Genomic DNA, 17,435 nt, shown 5'->3' on the forward strand with positions numbered 1-17,435 from the left:
AGTTGCTCGACGTGACTTACAGAATAGGGCCCATAGTGTGACTTTGACATTGACACCGCCAGGCAATCGTGTCCAATACTGATTAGGTCACAACGCTAGAACGAGGACGATTAGCGGCCGCTATAACATGGACTATTATAGACGCCGTTTGGAGCCGCTCCTAACATGCAGGAAATACGCTCTACTGAGATTTTTCTTGACCCCTTTTTGCCAGTGCAAAGCAACAGATCACTCGACTAAATAAACGAAAAACAAAACGTTAACCATCCTTATTTTCTTATTTTAAATGCTTAATTAAAAAATTCGAAATAGGTATTATTTGTTATTAGTAAACTATATATTTATTTCAAACATTTTAATAGTAATTACAATCAGTTCATTTTGGGTAAAACTAACGTTAATATTAATAAACTATTACACATAGCAAAAGAACCTTGCAATTGCTTAAAAAATGTAAATAAAGGTAAGGATGTTTTGAACGGAAAGTTTTTTTCTATGTACAAAAATGCTCTACAGTTTAAGTTGGTTTTTGATTGATATTAAAAATAAAAATAACTAATAAAACATATTCAACGAAATAAATATAGCTCCAATTTGTGTTAACCAAGGAATGCTGCAAACTGTATCAGAAAGGTTACATGCTTCGTATCTGCAAATTTGTAACGTTTTTTTTTTAGTTTCTTGCCGATGCAAAACAGGGTTCGTATCTTGATTGAATTTGCCACTGTTTTAGGCCTATAGAGCTGGATGCACAACGTTTCGTTCAGGATCTGTTAGTATGCGGATTCGCACGTTTCTTACACTATAACCAAGAATTGCAAAATCACTATTGTTTAGTTCAGGTGGAAGAAACAACCATGACAGTCCGTTAACAGCTAATTTCTGTAGTTACACTTTTGATTGATTCGGAACTAAAGTGAACACAGCCCGCCTTGCACACCAGCGTCCAGACATAGGGAATGAAGAACTCTTCCGGTGCATCCTCCTCGACATATTTGAATTTGAGGTCTGGAAACTTCTGCAACCGAAATCAAAACTCAAATTCAAATTGTAAATAACAGGTTACAATTAACTCACCCTTAATCGATCACTAGACCACTGACTAGCTCCTTTCGATATCACCTCTAGCACTTCGTTAACGCCAAGTTCACCCCTCTGGTCTTGCACTCGAACTAGTCTGGATGAAAAAAATCCTACAACCTATCGATATAATTGAAAAGTTTGAGTAATAGCCATTTTTTTAAACACGATTGACGCAATTAACGCACCATATCAATGTTTTGGATGATATCCTGAAACGCCGAATGACTTCTGAAGGCCTCGAAAACATTTCGTTTATACAAGAGGGTGTATACCAGATTCGGACAGTACACCAACTGATGGGACAGACACGAATTAAGAATTTCCAGTACCATCCGAAGCACTTCCTCAAGCACCGAGAGATCCTGTAACTGAAAAGATCAAATCATTGAACCCAAATCCACTTTCGTCCGCTATCTAGTTTTACCATATCGTCAGAGGTAGGTGCCGTAATGCTGACGGTTACGTCTCCTTCTCCGGCTTCCCCATTCACGGACTGCTTCAGTTGCTGATCGAGACGGACGTGTTTCTTAGCCAGCGTTTCAAAAAGACTAACAAGTCGCTGTGCCACGTACGGATGTAATGAGCGAAACTGCCCGGACATGTTGGCTAGGGCGGCCAGACAGTTGGTATGCAAATACTTGTCACGCATTTTTAACATGTTGTATTGTATCGTTCGGATAACCACCAAGATCAGCAGACCACCGAGCGATATCTCACTAATCGACCGTTCCGTATACCATGTGATATTTTTAAGAATCTGCAAACGAATTATTAGAAGAAGCCAAAAAGTACTAACAAAGATTGTTCAATACTTACAATCTGGTGAACGGTTTTATTGAAATTATCATCCTCACTCAAGATCAACAACACAATTAACGACATATAGATATGGTGAGAAGTACTATCCGGAGCATGATACAGAGTTTGTAAAATTGGGATTACCTGTACAGAATATAGAATAATACATTTACTCCGGAATTTCTTACAATAAGCCATCATCTTACCAATTGCTGTAAATTTTGCTGAGCCATCACATATTTGTAGAATCTTTGGTTTCGATGTAGCAACAGGTAGAGAAGCAACGTTGCTTGATCGATTGTCACGATTCGGCACAACGTATTGTACAGGGAAGAAAAGTCAATTTTGAAAGTCGCCACTGCATCTTTTGGGGAATCTATCAAAACATGCAATACTGCAGAATTAAATAACATTTTTCCTCTTCGAACTCACCTTGTGAATCGGAGCACCCAAACAGGCTTATTCTGTAGGGATTTTCCTTGGTTGTGCAGTGGTTGGTCAAAATTAAAATGAGCAACAAACTTTGATTGGCCAGAGGATAATGCTCCTTGAACGCTGTCGGCAGATCATGAGCAGCTAAAATGTCTGGTTGTTTTCGAGCAAACGTTAAAATAGACCACAAAGACTCGGCTATTCCGAACACAAACGAACCACCGCTTCCAAATCCGAACATGGTCGAAGGAGCTTGCATCATGCGGCTTAGAAAATGCAGCAGAGCACTCATCAGCGTATTCGCGTGTTGGCATTTGTAGATAGTTCTAAAAGAAAGTTATATTTTGTCTTCTGCCTCTTCAAAATCAAACTTATCAACACAGAACATGAGGCTGTTACCTGAAAATAGTAGACTTATCAGTTCCATGCTGGGAGAACTGACTAACCGACAGAAGCACTATTAAACAATTCACAGCTTCCAGATGCAGGTGATATGTAAATTCTCTGAAATGAGTAATAGAAATGGTTATATTTTGGCACACAGCACTCGTCTACAAATCGATTACTTCACTGGAATCACAACGATGATATTGACCAGCGCCTCTAGAAATGTTTCAAAATTGCTTCCATCGACCAACTTAGCAACAGCTGCTTTTGTGTCAAGAATCACTCGAGAATCCACAGTCAAAGCGTGCTCAACGCTTGTACCGTCAAGTTCTTTAGTACCGTCCGCTTGTAAGTGCTGCAGACTTTCTTTAATTGGAGTTGCCTCAAAATGCTGCAATAACTGGTATTCCGACCCAGTTTCAATCATGTATTTAATCAAACAGCGAATGACAAACAGTGCATTGAATGTTTGCCAGATGTGGACCGTGCTAAAATAATAAATTGAAACTAGTTTTCAAATACCTATAAATGAAGAATTCAAATATTACCTCTCAGCATCTGATAAAGCTAATAGTTCAGATACTTTAATCAGATACAGACTTAGGAGAGATCCAAAATTTCCAGTGGATAAATTATGACAAATAAAATTTTGGCAAAGCGATTCCAACCTTGAATCTAGGCTCAATTGCTCTTGACTGCAACGGTATAGGGAAAAATTTATTTGTAAAAACTTCCCAGCATAACTGATAAGACCCAAAATAATTCTCGCTGATAAGAAAGAAACATACCTATTTGTCGGCAAATTGATGTGATACTGTAGAAAATTATTCCAGAACTCATCGTTGTACACCGGAATATGCTCCTTGCCAACAAACCGCTTCAGATATTCGTTCTCAGCCAAATCTACCTGCCGACTTACGTTCATACCCATCGCGAGGCGGTTGGGTTCGTTCAGGAATAGTCAAGAACAACCCTCAGGGGTAGTATAACAAGTTCAATAACCCGTAAATTGGAATAATCTGCGTATTATTTGTGATTCGATCGTATGATGAGTAAATATACTACGAATAATTCACTACGCACAGAAACGATAATAGTTCGCAGAGATGACAGTGCCACAGCTGCACAAAAATTGCTGACGTTTGAGCTGTCACATTTAAATAATGATGGTGACCAGAGCTGCCAGGTTGTGCTCTAAAAATCTGCAATACGAAGTCTGTATCCGGGATTTTTGGAATTTTTATTCTATTATTTTGACATAGTTGAGCTTGCTGACATTTACCCTATAGTTACTATATATATAGTTCGGCAGATAGAAAATCGGGAGCCAAATAAACGTCAAAAGCGGAGCCAAAAGCTTTTCAAAATCCAAAATGCAGGAGTAATGTTAAAAAAACACACTTTATTTTCATAGAACTAGTCATTTTCAACACCCGCCAGTGATTATTTTTCGTAAAAACCTGCACATTTCACCATAATTTCAAATTTAATTTCATAAATCAGGGATGCCAATTCGCCTGGTTTTCTATCCGCCGAACTATATATATATATAGTAACTATAATTTACCCACCCCATCGACATCTCTATGTCGAGCTGCAGCACCCCATTGACATCTCTATATCGAGCTGCAGTGAACGTCAGCGACAGCATGTCCGGGGCTCAAAATTTGACAGCGGGCCCAAATCAGACTGCTGGCAGTTGAGTGAAATGCAGTGCTGACATGGTATCTCATTTTCGCACACACGAGATGTTGGCAGCGAAAACATGGTTGCCTGCCTACGGGGTGAGCTGCAGTGAACGTCAGCGACAACATGTCCTGGGCTCAAAGTTTGACAGCGGGCCCAAATCAAGCTGCTGGCAGTCGAGTGAAACGAAGTGATGAAATGCTATCTCATTTTCGCACACACGAGATGTTGGCGGCGAAAACATGGTTGCCTGCCGATGGGTGCATTTACCATACTCACACATCGCACATTTCGTTTACAAGGGTGGTATTTTTCGAAATTTTTCGAACCAACACGATCCTGCGAAGACAACGTATATTCGCAGTGAGTCGGGTAAAACCAGTAAAACAGTAGTTGAATGCCTCATCTTACTCGGGGACCGTAAACCGGAGCATTTTTTTACATTTGATTTGTAGCGGTAATCAAATATTGTCAATTGCAAGGAAAATTGTACCATCCAAAGTGCGATATCGCTCATAAAAGTGCTATTTTGCATTAAATCGTTTCGGTATCTTCGGCGCACTTTTTCGTTATCTTTCCAGCAATAAGTGCGCCGAAGAGACCGAAACGATTTAAGCTAAAATAGCATTTTTATGAGCGATTGCGCACTTATTGATTGGACAATTTTCCTTGCAATTGACAATATGTATTAAAATTTGACAATCAAAGCATATATTGAGCTTGCTGACGTTTGCCGCACGCACACATCGACGCGCTATTTGTTGTTGCTGTTGTTAGATTTTACATTGATTTTACACGTTTGTTTTTGTTTTCCCCCAGTTATACCCCGGTAAAAAACATACGTTTGAGTGAAAAACGATAAGTTTTTGTAGCTTTTTGCACTGGGCTTAGCAAGCTCTATATATTTTTTAATTTGTGCGTTCTACTTATAAACTCTTATTGCTGCTCTTATGTCTTTCTATGCGAAAATCTTCCCAAAGAGATATAAAATCTAAAAAGACTGTTACCATATTTGATCGCCGAATCCAAAGCCGAATCGTTCAGACTTTCACTTCTGTTGTGTGATATTAGACAGTGTTGAATACAGCCTGAATTCGTTAATTGGGCCACGACTGGACTCCAGCTGATTCGCTAATTGGGCCGACTGACAGTTGTTAGAAATTTCTAAACTCGAAAATTCCATACAATTTTGACATTCAAATTGTCACATAGCCCAATTAGCGAACACCCAATTAACGAACCGCCCAATTAACGAACCACCAATTAACGAAACTTTGCTGTACTCGAATAATTTTTTGGTCGCCCTGTAATATCCCGGAAAACCATTATAGATTATCTGGCAGCAATGGATTATTAAATGTCTTAAATATAGGGTAAAGCAATCTCTATAGTAAACAGAGTTTGTAAGTTTGTATATCACCGCGTAGCATACCAAAACTTTTGTATGTTGTTTACATAGCAATAGAAGTGTGTTTAATTGATGTGCTTGTGTTAATTCAATCCAATATTGTTAATATTCTAAAAAAGAGCTCAAAGAATGTTTAGAATCTAATATTTGTGTGACAGCAGCTTTGCAAAATTTGAAAGTTTGATTCCAGCAATTTACCTGAATGTAAGATTATAACAAGTCGATACTACGAATATCGCTGCGAACATGGAAATTTGTCGCATCTGTATGCAAGAAGACGATGGAAAACTCGTTTCAATATTTTCTAAATTGGATAGTGACCTTATTGCCGACATAATTACTAGCTGTTGTTCAGTACAGGTTTATCTTACAGCTTATCACATTGTACCCGCTTACTTATATCATCGCATTTTTTAGTTAACGCAGAACGATGGTTTACCAGATCTCATTTGTTATACCTGCGTGCAAGATGTGAAACTGATTGCAGCATTCATCGCCAAAGTGCAAGAATCTGATTGTAAACTGCGTCAGCTTAGTACTTCTAATAGCGAAATAAAATCAGCTTTCGAAATGGTGGTAGTAAAGGCCGAATCAACTGACGAAAATCAAAGCAGTGACGACGAATTTGCTAGCGACATCGTTGAATGTAAGCTTGATTCGACCCATGACGATGACCAGCAAGCACATGAATCCTTGAACATTTATAAAACACGAAAGCTCAAAGTAGTAAGGAAAGCAAAAGCAGAGTTGAGTGATGCGTCCGAAGATGAGAGTAAAATTTTACCGGAAGAAAAAGAGTTACAGATGTTTACAGTGGTAAATCTGCCTCCGAATAGTTTTATATGCTGTAGTTGTTATCAATCCTTCGATAGCGAGAAAACATTGGAGTCCCATGTGAATATCCATAAAAAATTTGCTGTTAAAAACAGGGATTGCATCTACTGTACGGTATGTAAACGTAAGTTTAAGAAATCAACTGCTCTTAAAAGACATTTGAAAAATGTTAGTGAAATAACACAACTTTATGAGTGTATCAAATGTAATATGCGCTTCATGAATCGAACCGGCACAAGATTGCATAGTCAGAAACATACAGAAGAGAAAACGCTACCTAAGGAAACTCTCTGCTGCGTACAGAACTGTTCAAAATCGTTTGACTCGGAGGAGTTACTAATCCAACACGGACATGACGCCCATAGATTAAACAAACGTGCTTACGAGTTAGGTGACACGGCTTCAAAACCGGTGGAGTGTCCAGTTTGCTTCAAACGATTCCCGTCCGAAAAATTGCTGCGTCGCCATCGGAAGCGCAATTCACGACCGCTCAATCATCAGTGCGCTTCATGCGGACTTAAGTTTCGTACAAAAGACGTTCTAGCCCTTCATGAGCTAAATCATGAAAACCAAAAACCATTCCAGTGCAGTGATTGCAACAAATATTTCTCCAGTAAAAATTCACTAAAAGTACTTCCTCTTACACGAAGTTTTGCTGTTTGCAAATGTTAACAAATCAAGTTTTTCAGGTTCACCAAAGATGCCACTCAAACGAAAGACCTTTCGTCTGCATTGTATGTGACGCTGGATTCTTTCAGAAGGCTCAACTCACTATTCACGAGCATATTCATACTGACGCACCATTGCCATTTCAGTGCGAAGTTTGTGATAAGTCATTCAAGATGAAAAATTACCTCGTGAATCACATGCGGCAGCACACCGGTGAGAAACCCTATCCATGCCGACATTGTCCGAGGTCGTTCTCAAACCATACCAACCGCCAAAGACACGAAATGAATCACACAGGTTTGTGCGCATACACAATTAAATATTTACCTGCATATTTGCCAGTATGAACGTGGTATTAAAATCTACTTTTACCGTTTAGGGAATAAGCCGTTCAAGTGCAGTTATTGTGATAAAACTTTTACCATCAAGCGACTACAGCTGGAGCATGAGTGTAAACATACAGGTGGGATCAGCTTTCAAAAAATATCTATTCTTGTGACAGTAGTTTAAAAAACAAAGATGTGATAACAGATTGAATTGTGCTTCCTTATGTCTTATAATTTAACGATTTCAAAATGCTTCCAACTACACAGTATCAATTTTTTTGATATGCATGCTTTACCATGTTATGTTTGGATTGATTATAAATGCATCATTACAGGAATCAAGCCGTACAAATGTAGTTATTGTGATAAGACTTTCATCCGAAAAAGTTTTCAACTGGATCACGAAGCTACCCACACTGGTGAGTATATGAAGCAGTTAAACTTTTTTTTCAAATGGTTTCCTCTTCAATAGGTATTAAGCCACACCGTTGTGCGCAATGCAATCGTACATTTACTCAAAAGACAGCTCTTCGCCGTCATCTTCAGTCACATCAAGCAGAACCGGAGAATCACATCCTCACAGCTGCTTCGTCGACTACTTCAACTGAACCGATTCCCCAAATCACGGGCATTGCAGTGCTTTCTACACCAGTTGCATCTTCGTAGCCATCATCAACGAAAGTTACAGAGATGACGAAGACAACCCATTGTTTTAACACATGATGTTTTCTTATATAAGGATATTAAATCCATATTGGTGAATCCATAATTTGGCAATTTATGGCATGTAATAGTAACAATAATGTTTTATCATTTACACATTACTGTACCCAAAATTGATAGAAGAAACATTGCGCTTTCCGCTACTATGCTATGTAATAAGCGCAGCGTTCATGTACATTTAAGTATTTAATAATTTGTCGTAATCCTTATTAAAAATAAATAAGATGAAACTACCTTAAGCTGACAAAATAAAAATAGATGTTTGCTTTTAAAGCGGCGAACCTCTGAAATAAAGAATGAAAATGAAATTTTTGCTTTCAATGTCTCACACTGTGAAACCATTAAATTTTCAGTTGCTTGATTTGATTTTTTTAAATACAATGTATGCATTTCTTTGGTGTGTGTGTGTGTGTGTGTGTGTGTGTGTGTGTGTGTGTGTGTGTGTGTGTGTGTGTGTGTGTGTGTGTGTGTGTGTGTGTGTGTGTGTGTGTGTGTGTGTGTGTGTGTGAGAGAGAGAGAGAGAGAGAAAGTGTTTTGTGTTAAGGCGACAAAACCCTTCGAAAGGCTGGCGTGTAGCGTAATGGCACAGAACAGAAGTGGAAGTCCGAACGATTCGCGATCAAAACTGGTGACAGTCTTTTTTGTTGTTATTTTTCTTTGGGAAGGTTTTCGTATAGAAGCGAATAACAGCAATATAAGCAGAACGCTCGCTGCCAATCGCATAACAGCTTTCACATGCTTTCGTGTGCGTTCGTGTGTTTTCGTGGAAAAAAGTGACTCGCTACCGCCAGGTTCGCTAGTATCTGTAGAAAGTAGCATGTACGTGTTTAGATTTGTACTTCCACTTCTGTTCTGCATTCTTAAATGATTCTACCCTTAAATAGGTCGGATTTAGCTAAAGCTAGGTTGAAACTACTCAAAATGTCCTTAAAGCGTACAAACTCAAATTTTGGGTAATAAATTCAACCAATTTTGGTTACAAGCTACCTAATTGAATTATTCTCTGTGACAAATAACGCACTTTCAAGTTCCTACTACCATTTTTTTGGTTGAAAAACTACTCAAAATCTGAGTTTGTACACTTTAAGGGCATTTTGAGTAGCTTCAACCTAGCTTTAGCTACATCCGACGTATTTACGGGTAGAATCATTTAAGAGTGTGTGGTAATGGTGTTGTGTGCACGCAGGAAAATGATGATCGTTAGAAACAATAGACCAAATCATCATACCGTCAATTGTCAGATACTGGCGCCCTTGTTTACATTTTGGAAAACATTCTCGCGTCACTTTTGATTTCGTCCAATGTAACAATTCCACCATATTGAGAAAAACGAGATCGAAGTTCTTCGAATTGAACTTTAAATTGTTTCAAAATGAAATAATTTTCAGTCATTCACTCAACGTGGTTGATGAATAATAACATTCAATATTTAACGGAGATTTTAAAAATCTAATTAAAACCAAGCAGTTTTGGTTTATTAAAAAAAGTTACATTGGACTGTTTACCATCTCATGCTGTACTTTGGACGTTTTTATTTTTCCAGGCTATTGCACATAAATTAAGCGAGATCACCGTAAAATACGTGCGTTGCCGTGCTACGCTATTTTCGAGGCTATTTTTCAATATTAGGCCGCTTGTTTCACTTAAAATGCATAAATAATGCGAAAAAAAACTTTCACTTGCTAAACGTCCAATGTACAGATTGGGTTTGTTTTGATTTTTTTTTTTTTGCACTTTGGACATCAGATGAAAACGACCGAAGTAACAGTCAGTCATCCGTAATTCGAATGTGCACATTGGACATTTTGATAATGCTAATTTTTTAACCTCAAAATAATTCTATTTGGGCAGGTGTTTTTGTATAACATAGAGTTTAAAAAGAGCAATAATTTGTTGTGATAGACCGGATTTGTTTACATTTGTTACATTGGACGAAATGAAAAGTGACGCGAGCATTCCTTTCTGTTTATAGTGAATGTAGCGTTTTTTTAACATTTTACAGGCATAATGGATTTTAATTTTAGTCCTAATGCTGTTTAAACTCGTTTTAAACAACAAACTTGCCGTTTAAACCAGGGGGGATCTATCGGTAAGGAATTGTGAAACTCACATGTGAAGGGGCTGGCAGGTGACCATAATTTTCAATGCCGCTCTTGCTACTTTTTTTCTTACCGATTTGCTGCTCTTACCTGTATATGTAGCTACCGAAAAGTTTCTTAGTTTGTTTTATTTACGCTAAAAAGCAAATAAATGCATTATCGGGATCAAAACAATACAAACGACAATTGCGCTGCGTGTTTGGGCTTGAGTTTCTGTCAACTGCAGCAGACAAAAATAGAGTTGCGAGTCCTTTAGCTCGAAATCAATCACACGCCGTTTGGTCCATGACAGTACAAACGTCATGGACCAAACACCATCTGCGGTAACGCACACATGTATGGAATTTGACAGAAATAGATCCCCTTGGTTTAAACAGCTGAAACTTTTTTGAACTCTGCGGTCTGTTTGTAAACAAGGATGGACGCCAGTATCTGGCAGATGACGTCACTTTGATTTGGTCTATATAGAGTGGCGACAATGTCAACATTGGAATGATAATTATCTGTCAGTGTCATTCCAATCGAGCAGACGACCAATCCAACGCGTATGCAGGAAAGAGAAAGAAAATAAGCATTGCTAGAGCATTGCATACTTTTGGGATGACATGTCGCCACTCTGTATATAGTCACTCTAGGTCTATAGGCCGTATGAATAAAAGAGTTAAAGGCCCAGACACAATGCGTACGGATTTTACTACGTTGCGGATATTTGACAGAAAACCCATGGAACAACTGTCAAATTGCCGCAACGTAGTAAAATCCGTATGCATTGTATCTGGGCCTTTAAAGCAAATCTCGGGTACTTTTTCATTTCGACGTGTCTGTAAATGAGAGATACTCTTCGTGTCTCCTCTCTTCCGGTTTTTACGGCGATGCTAATGCATTTAAAAGAAAATTTTCAAAACATTTGGCTAGCTAGTGACTCCGGCAATCGATTCATGCAAAGCTGATGTGTCAAAACACATTAGTATCGCCGTAAAAACCGGAAGAGAGGAGACACGAAGAGAATCTCTCATCTACAGATACGTCGAAATGAAAAAGTACCCGAGAAATGCTCTCATACGATTTAAACAGGAAAAGCAAAGCAAGCTGTTTTATCCATACGGCCTAATATGTGTTGTAGTACTTTCGTCCTTTTGTTAATTCCTTGGTTAATTCTATCTCCAATTCATCACCGTTAAGTGTTATAGTAAAATGGCGAAATTAACGCAAATTTTAATTAAATTTTGAATAAAAATAATTGAAGATAGAATTAACAAAAGGGCGAATGTCGCAAGCGTAAACAAACCGAGTGAGGGTTGATTTTCCTATGCTGATCCAGCAAAAAATAACTCTCATCCGTTTTGTTTACATTTGCGGCATTCGCCCTTTTGTTAATTCTATCTAGATATTGAGAGAAAACGACTTTGCCTTTATTATTCTTCAGGTTTCGATATTTTTAAAATGTATGGCAACTATGGAATTGGAATTTTTTGTTAGTTACAAATTTTGTCGCGAGTGTTTATATGTTTATTATCCTTGTTATCAAAAAAGCATAATATACTAATCGGACTCGCCACAGTGCAGCATTCTTGAGTTTAAGCAACATTCGTTATTAAAAGAACAATATATGTCCCTGTTATCGACAACCTTTTGCCGGCCAAAGGTCTGCCGAATATGCTGCGCTCCAGATAACGACGATCTTATCTCCGTACAGCTAGTGCAGGACGGAGCCAGTATAGCACAGATGTTCCAAGAGTTGACAGAAATCCAGGTTTGTGTCTCTGTTTTGATTTATTATTTATCAGTTCATAACATTTGAAGATATTTAGATAATGGCTGACAGAAATTTACCTCAGAATGTGTGTTTGGAATGCCTCGATCGTCTGAAAAATGCTTATCACCTGCGCCGCCAATGCATTGAATCTGACCAGATATTTAGAAAACAGTATTATGCCGAAAGGTCGGACAAAGTGCAGCCTATGATCAAACTAGAAATTGAAACATTGCAAGATTTAGAAAGCGAGAACGAAGAAGAGAACGGAAACGAGATTGTTTCAATCTTAGAAATAAAGGATGTTTTATCAACTTGTGAACTAACTGCAGATTTGACCAGCAAAGAGTGTAACGAAAAAGAAAGACCAGAATCTACATATCTAAATCAAGACAATGCGGAATATGAAATTATACAGCAAAGTGAGTACTATGAACAAATTAAATTCTCCATTGCGCAATGCTGTGGTTGTTCAGACACTTTTCAAGACAAAGATCAGTTACTGCTGCACGCTCAGCTAGTACACAAAACGAATCAAAATTATAATAATAAAACGGATACGCAATATCAATGTCCGATTTGCTTCAGCGAGTTCTTCACGGAAACTACACATTGCGCACATCGTAGTCACATGGACGCAGAGCGGTTCCGCTGTCGAGAATGTGGGTTAATAGTAGATGAGCTACATCAGATGGCGACACACCTTAAACAACATCACTCATTAGAGCTTGATAATAACAGCGAAAAAGAAATTCTGAGCGATGAAGATAAAACAGATTTTGTCCCAGTTCTAACGTTAACATCCTTTGATTCTAACCAATATAAATTGATTTCTACAGACCAGGACTACGACATAGTTGAATTTACCTGTTTCAGATGTTGTGGATGCGAAAGCATCTTCGAGGAACGAGAACAATTTGAGTTGCACTCTAGGGAAATGCACCATCCAGATCGAAAGGAGGACGATAACGAAATGCCCTTTGAGTGCAGTATTTGTTACCAGCGTTTTGCCAAAAAGGCCTCGCTGGCTTATCATAGGAACAGTCCCAGCAAACGGCGAATGGTATGTCGAGTATGCGAGGGTGTCTTTAAAGGGGAAAGGTCATTTCGAAAACACTTCATGCAACATCACGATGAAGTTGGTGTCAACGAAGCGCTGGAACGCATTTCAGTTTCGCCACAATCAATGCATGTTGATGTTAGATGTAAGCAGTTTTACAGAATACCTATTCAAAAGTTTTCATTTCATTTGAGTGTGTTTTTCGTTTTAGTCCAACAGTCTGTTATCAAAAGTGAGGCTGATGGATGCACTGAACAGGATGAACCAAACGTAAACGAAAATATGCACGGAGTTGAATTTATAGACGAGGAGGATGAAGATTCCGAACATGATGAGCTGGAAAAATTCAAACCAAGGCGAATAAATAAATACTTGCCCACCAGGCAACGCAAAGAAATGGGAAGAGTGCCAGGGAATTTACTTCGTGTCGTTGAGGCGTTAGATGGATATAATATTGTAGAAATAATGAAAGAACGGTGCTGTCGATGTTTAGAATTCTTCGATACGCTTGATGAATTGAATCGACATACTGAGGAGCATCGAAAAGAATCGTGCGTCGAAAACGAAATCTCGAATAAGCCAATCAAATATCAGTGCGAGTTTTGCTTAAAAACGTTCGAAATTGCTTTAGTTTATGTGGTACATAAAAGAATACGAGAACAAAAGCAGTTCTACCAATGTAGACTGTGCGATTTCGTAATCGATTCTGAATCGCGCCTGAAGAATCACATGTTGCACAACGAACAGCATGCGAAATTTTTCAATGTAATACGTGAGGACGTAAGCGATCGCTACGATGCAGTGCAACTTCCAGGGGTTCGATGCTGTGGTTGTGGGGACTATTTTGATAATGACGCCAGTCTCCTGGAACATTCCCGTACCGTGCACCCGAGAGATCACAACAAAGATGGCCTCAAGCGTGGGCAGATCTGTGTCATATGCGATAAACGTTGCTACAACAAGTCTGAAGTGGAAAGTCACCAAAGAAAAAATAGCTCCACGATTCGCTACTACTGCAAACTATGCGAATTCGAAACGCCCAGTGAAGCCCGCATGCTGAAGCATCTGTACAGCTCGATACACAATCAATCGTTTCCATCCATCGAAGTAAAAAATGTAGAAGTGGGCTTCGGAAAAGCAGGAACCTTGCGATACTGTTGTTTTGATCGTTGTAATATGCCTTTCTGTGACGCAAACAAACTACAGGACCACGTCAACAGTACCCATTTAGATAAGAAAGAATCGAATGTGTCAGCCTCCCAAACAACAGTTGACATTGCTTCCAAATGGCAATGCGACTGTTGCTACCGATTTTTCCGGACGGCAACATTACTAAAACAGCACCAGTTTAACCAACGCGAACCCAGAAGCTATGTTTGCTCCATATGCGGTGCAGCTAAACATAACAGGACAGCTTTGACGGCGCACGAAATGAAGCATACTGGCGAGAGGCCATATGCGTGTAATGTATGTGATAAGGTACGGTATAATTGTTGTCTAATATTTGGCAAATATTTTTCATCGAAATTTTTTTACAGCGCTTTGCTTCTCAAACAATACTTACCTCACACATGAAATGCCACGTCCCAAAACAATACCAATGCAACGAGTGTGGCGAGAAGTTTGCTCGAGGGGAAAACCTCAAGCGTCACATTCGCCACCGACACTCGGAGGCTACTTTTTGCTGTAACTACTGTCCGCGGAAGTTAAAAACCCGGGAGGCACAGGTTCTCCATGAAAGGTCGCACACTGGCGAGAAACCATTTGCATGTCGTACCGAAGGCTGTGAAAAGCGATACGCCAGCATAACCGATCGGAGACGGCACGAAATGGCCAGCCACACCGGCGAGCGTCCACATAAATGTTCCTATTGCGTAGCCTCATTTGTGCGGAAACGCCAACTAACGATACACGAACGAAAGCACACCGGTGAGCGGCCATTCGTGTGCATTCGCTGCGGGAAAGCGTTCATTGATGCACCTTTTCTTAAAAAACACAGCTGCTGAGGTTTATCACCGTCTAACAAAGTTTGAACCTTTATGTTCGAGTATAAAAATATATTTTACGTTTATGATTGCCTGAATAACAATAAAATACTTAGTCCGACGACGATGAGGTATAATACTCCACGTCATCAGTGGGCATAGGCTTTATGCAATCCTGTATAAATTCCAGATCTAGCTGTATGGGACAGACTGCAACGCGAATTTTCACATAATTCTGATATCCATGAGTAAAACCATGCTCTTCTAGTTGATCCCACCGTATTTGAAAACTGAACACATTTTTCTGATTCATTTGAAACTCTCTCTCGCAGTGTAGTACTTTGTCATAATCCTCCACAGAATGAGCCATCGTTAGCTGGACTTCGTACCTAAAAGGAAATGTAAGATTCTGTTTTCTTACTAATGAGAACATACATACATTCCATAAAATCCATCGTATAGACACAACTGAAACTCAGCCTTTGAATGAACCCTATGCACACCAAAATGCCACTCATTGTTCATCGAGTCGGTAAATTTGGAAATATTATCATTATGCAAATCTGCAACGGTTAGACGATATTCAAATCTAGAAAATTTTCTGAAATATAAAAAACGTAATTAAAGAAATGGAAAAATAAACGTAATAAAGTCCAGTTCACCCTTTCATTTGCTGGAACCGCTGTTTTCGTTTGTCCAGTAAGCGTTGCTGAATTTGCATCTTTGCATGGAAATTGGCAGGACGAATAGTGTATCTAAAGTTCAAGTCATAATGCCCTCTTGGAAGTTCATGGACCGACAGGAAATAGTCAGGCCCGATGTAATATTCTTTGCTGGCAAAAGTCTTGCCAAGAATTGCCCTTGGAACAATGTTGAGCAATTCTAGCATAATTTCGAAGAAACCTTCTTCGCCGGAGAGCATTTCTACAAGGACCTGCACAACACGCCTATCCTGGTGAGGCCTTTGGGGCCCTACTCGCAGTCGCCAGTTGAAACCCATTTCGTCAACCACACGTTCAGAATAAATCCATGACGCACGACAGTTTTGAAAGTTTCGCAGTGTAAACGTACCCTGTACAGCTTTGGGAAGATTAGCAACAGGCTCTTGCCGACCAGGCGCAATTTCAATCCTGAAATACCCGCAATTATGTACAATTGTGTGAAAATTCATTGTTTAAACTTACCACTCCTCTTCTTGACACCCTTCATAGCCAGCAACTTCTAACTCGGCTGGCTGTGAATTATTATTGTTATTGGTCACATTTAATCTTGCCGTTTCGATACCGATAGAGTCCAAATTTTCAAAACAACGTAGCTTGATCAATATTTCACGGTGGATTTTGGCATTACAATTGGCACATTTGTTATTGGTACTGCTTAACCAATCACAGATACATTTATAACAGAACATCTCGGAACATTTCGGACAAATATGGGCATTAGACGGGAATCTCCCGCATTGTGCACATCGCAAATTGCAGACAAGTTCATTTAAAACTTCTTGCTTGGATACACCGACCGATTTCGCGGTACCGCTTGTAGATGCCACAGCCATTTAAAATATTGTGAATGGACTAAAGCCAAATTGTACGTGTATATGTTAATATTGATATTAAAAACTAACTAAAGGTATTTATTATAAACAAAACAAGACCGTAAACTCAAATGTTGACAAATTCAGACATTATTCGAAAACGCTTATGAATTGTCGACCAACATTTGAAAAGGGCGGATAAGCCTACTGTCAAACAGAACGAGTGAGAGTATAGACCAAATCATCATACCGTCAACTGACTGATACTGGCGCCCTTGTTTACATTTTGGAAAATTTTCCTTTTCGTTTATAGCGAATGTAAGACGTCACTTTTCCGTACGGAATAATATCCGGCGCAATTATTACCACAAGAAAAAATGACAAGTGGTTGCTTGCATTGGAGTTGTCAAAATTTCTTCGGTAAATAGCAAGATTTTTTCTTGAGCTGTTTTCTTTTCAGCAGCGTACCCCGCTTAATACGCTTTTCAAACGTTTAACTCCAATTTATGCATATCGCGTTCGCCTAACAAATAGTAAACAAACCACGAGTGGATGTCAAATGGGTGAATTGCGTTCATTCCGGTTCATTCCGGTGACGTCACCTTGCAAAACCTTATTGTCGACCAACATTTTTTTGTCGATTCTTTAATTGTGCCCA

The 17,435-nt window shown here is 39.1% G+C and overlaps 4 protein-coding genes across 5 annotated transcripts; 2 read left to right on the top strand and 2 right to left on the bottom strand.

Annotated features, from left to right (window-relative positions):
* Window positions 1-376: 376 nt before the first annotated feature.
* LOC128741798 (dymeclin) lies at window positions 377-3,803 on the bottom strand. Of its 2 annotated transcripts, none has more exons than XM_053837851.1 (11): window positions 3,489-3,803; window positions 3,249-3,395; window positions 2,880-3,188; window positions 2,713-2,817; window positions 2,314-2,639; window positions 2,088-2,257; window positions 1,900-2,025; window positions 1,508-1,840; window positions 1,269-1,445; window positions 1,078-1,200; window positions 377-1,018 (listed from the first exon to the last, which is right to left on the bottom strand). In XM_053837851.1, the coding sequence occupies exons 1-11, from the start codon at window positions 3,629-3,631 to the stop codon at window positions 869-871; spliced, it is 2,109 nt and encodes a 702-aa protein (XP_053693826.1). In that variant the 5' UTR covers window positions 3,632-3,803; the 3' UTR covers window positions 377-868. The 2 variants fall into 2 exon arrangements, with proteins under 2 accessions (XP_053693826.1, XP_053693824.1); XM_053837849.1 differs by having other exon boundaries at window positions 1,269-1,451.
* Window positions 3,804-5,884: 2,081 nt separating this feature from the next.
* On the top strand, window positions 5,885-8,585 carry LOC128742886 (gastrula zinc finger protein XlCGF26.1-like). Its single transcript, XM_053839377.1, has 6 exons — window positions 5,885-6,154; window positions 6,212-7,258; window positions 7,318-7,594; window positions 7,677-7,760; window positions 7,959-8,042; window positions 8,096-8,585. The coding sequence occupies exons 1-6, from the start codon at window positions 6,041-6,043 to the stop codon at window positions 8,287-8,289; spliced, it is 1,800 nt and encodes a 599-aa protein (XP_053695352.1). The 5' UTR covers window positions 5,885-6,040; the 3' UTR covers window positions 8,290-8,585.
* Window positions 8,586-11,992: 3,407 nt separating this feature from the next.
* LOC128742158 (zinc finger protein 91-like) lies at window positions 11,993-15,616 on the top strand. Its single transcript, XM_053838404.1, has 4 exons — window positions 11,993-12,198; window positions 12,257-13,403; window positions 13,470-14,737; window positions 14,797-15,616. The coding sequence occupies exons 1-4, from the start codon at window positions 12,055-12,057 to the stop codon at window positions 15,262-15,264; spliced, it is 3,027 nt and encodes a 1,008-aa protein (XP_053694379.1). The 5' UTR covers window positions 11,993-12,054; the 3' UTR covers window positions 15,265-15,616.
* On the bottom strand, window positions 15,332-16,862 carry LOC128742159 (uncharacterized). The gene is made up of 4 exons (XM_053838405.1): window positions 16,428-16,862; window positions 15,906-16,373; window positions 15,683-15,844; window positions 15,332-15,632 (listed from the first exon to the last, which is right to left on the bottom strand). Exons 1-4 carry the CDS (start codon window positions 16,796-16,798, stop codon window positions 15,356-15,358), a joined length of 1,278 nt encoding a protein of 425 aa, XP_053694380.1. The 5' UTR covers window positions 16,799-16,862; the 3' UTR covers window positions 15,332-15,355.
* Between the last annotated feature and the right edge of the window lie 573 nt (window positions 16,863-17,435).

Source organism: Sabethes cyaneus, chromosome 3, assembly GCF_943734655.1.
Source record: "Sabethes cyaneus chromosome 3, idSabCyanKW18_F2, whole genome shotgun sequence".
Taxonomy (NCBI): Eukaryota; Metazoa; Arthropoda; class Insecta; order Diptera; family Culicidae; genus Sabethes; species Sabethes cyaneus.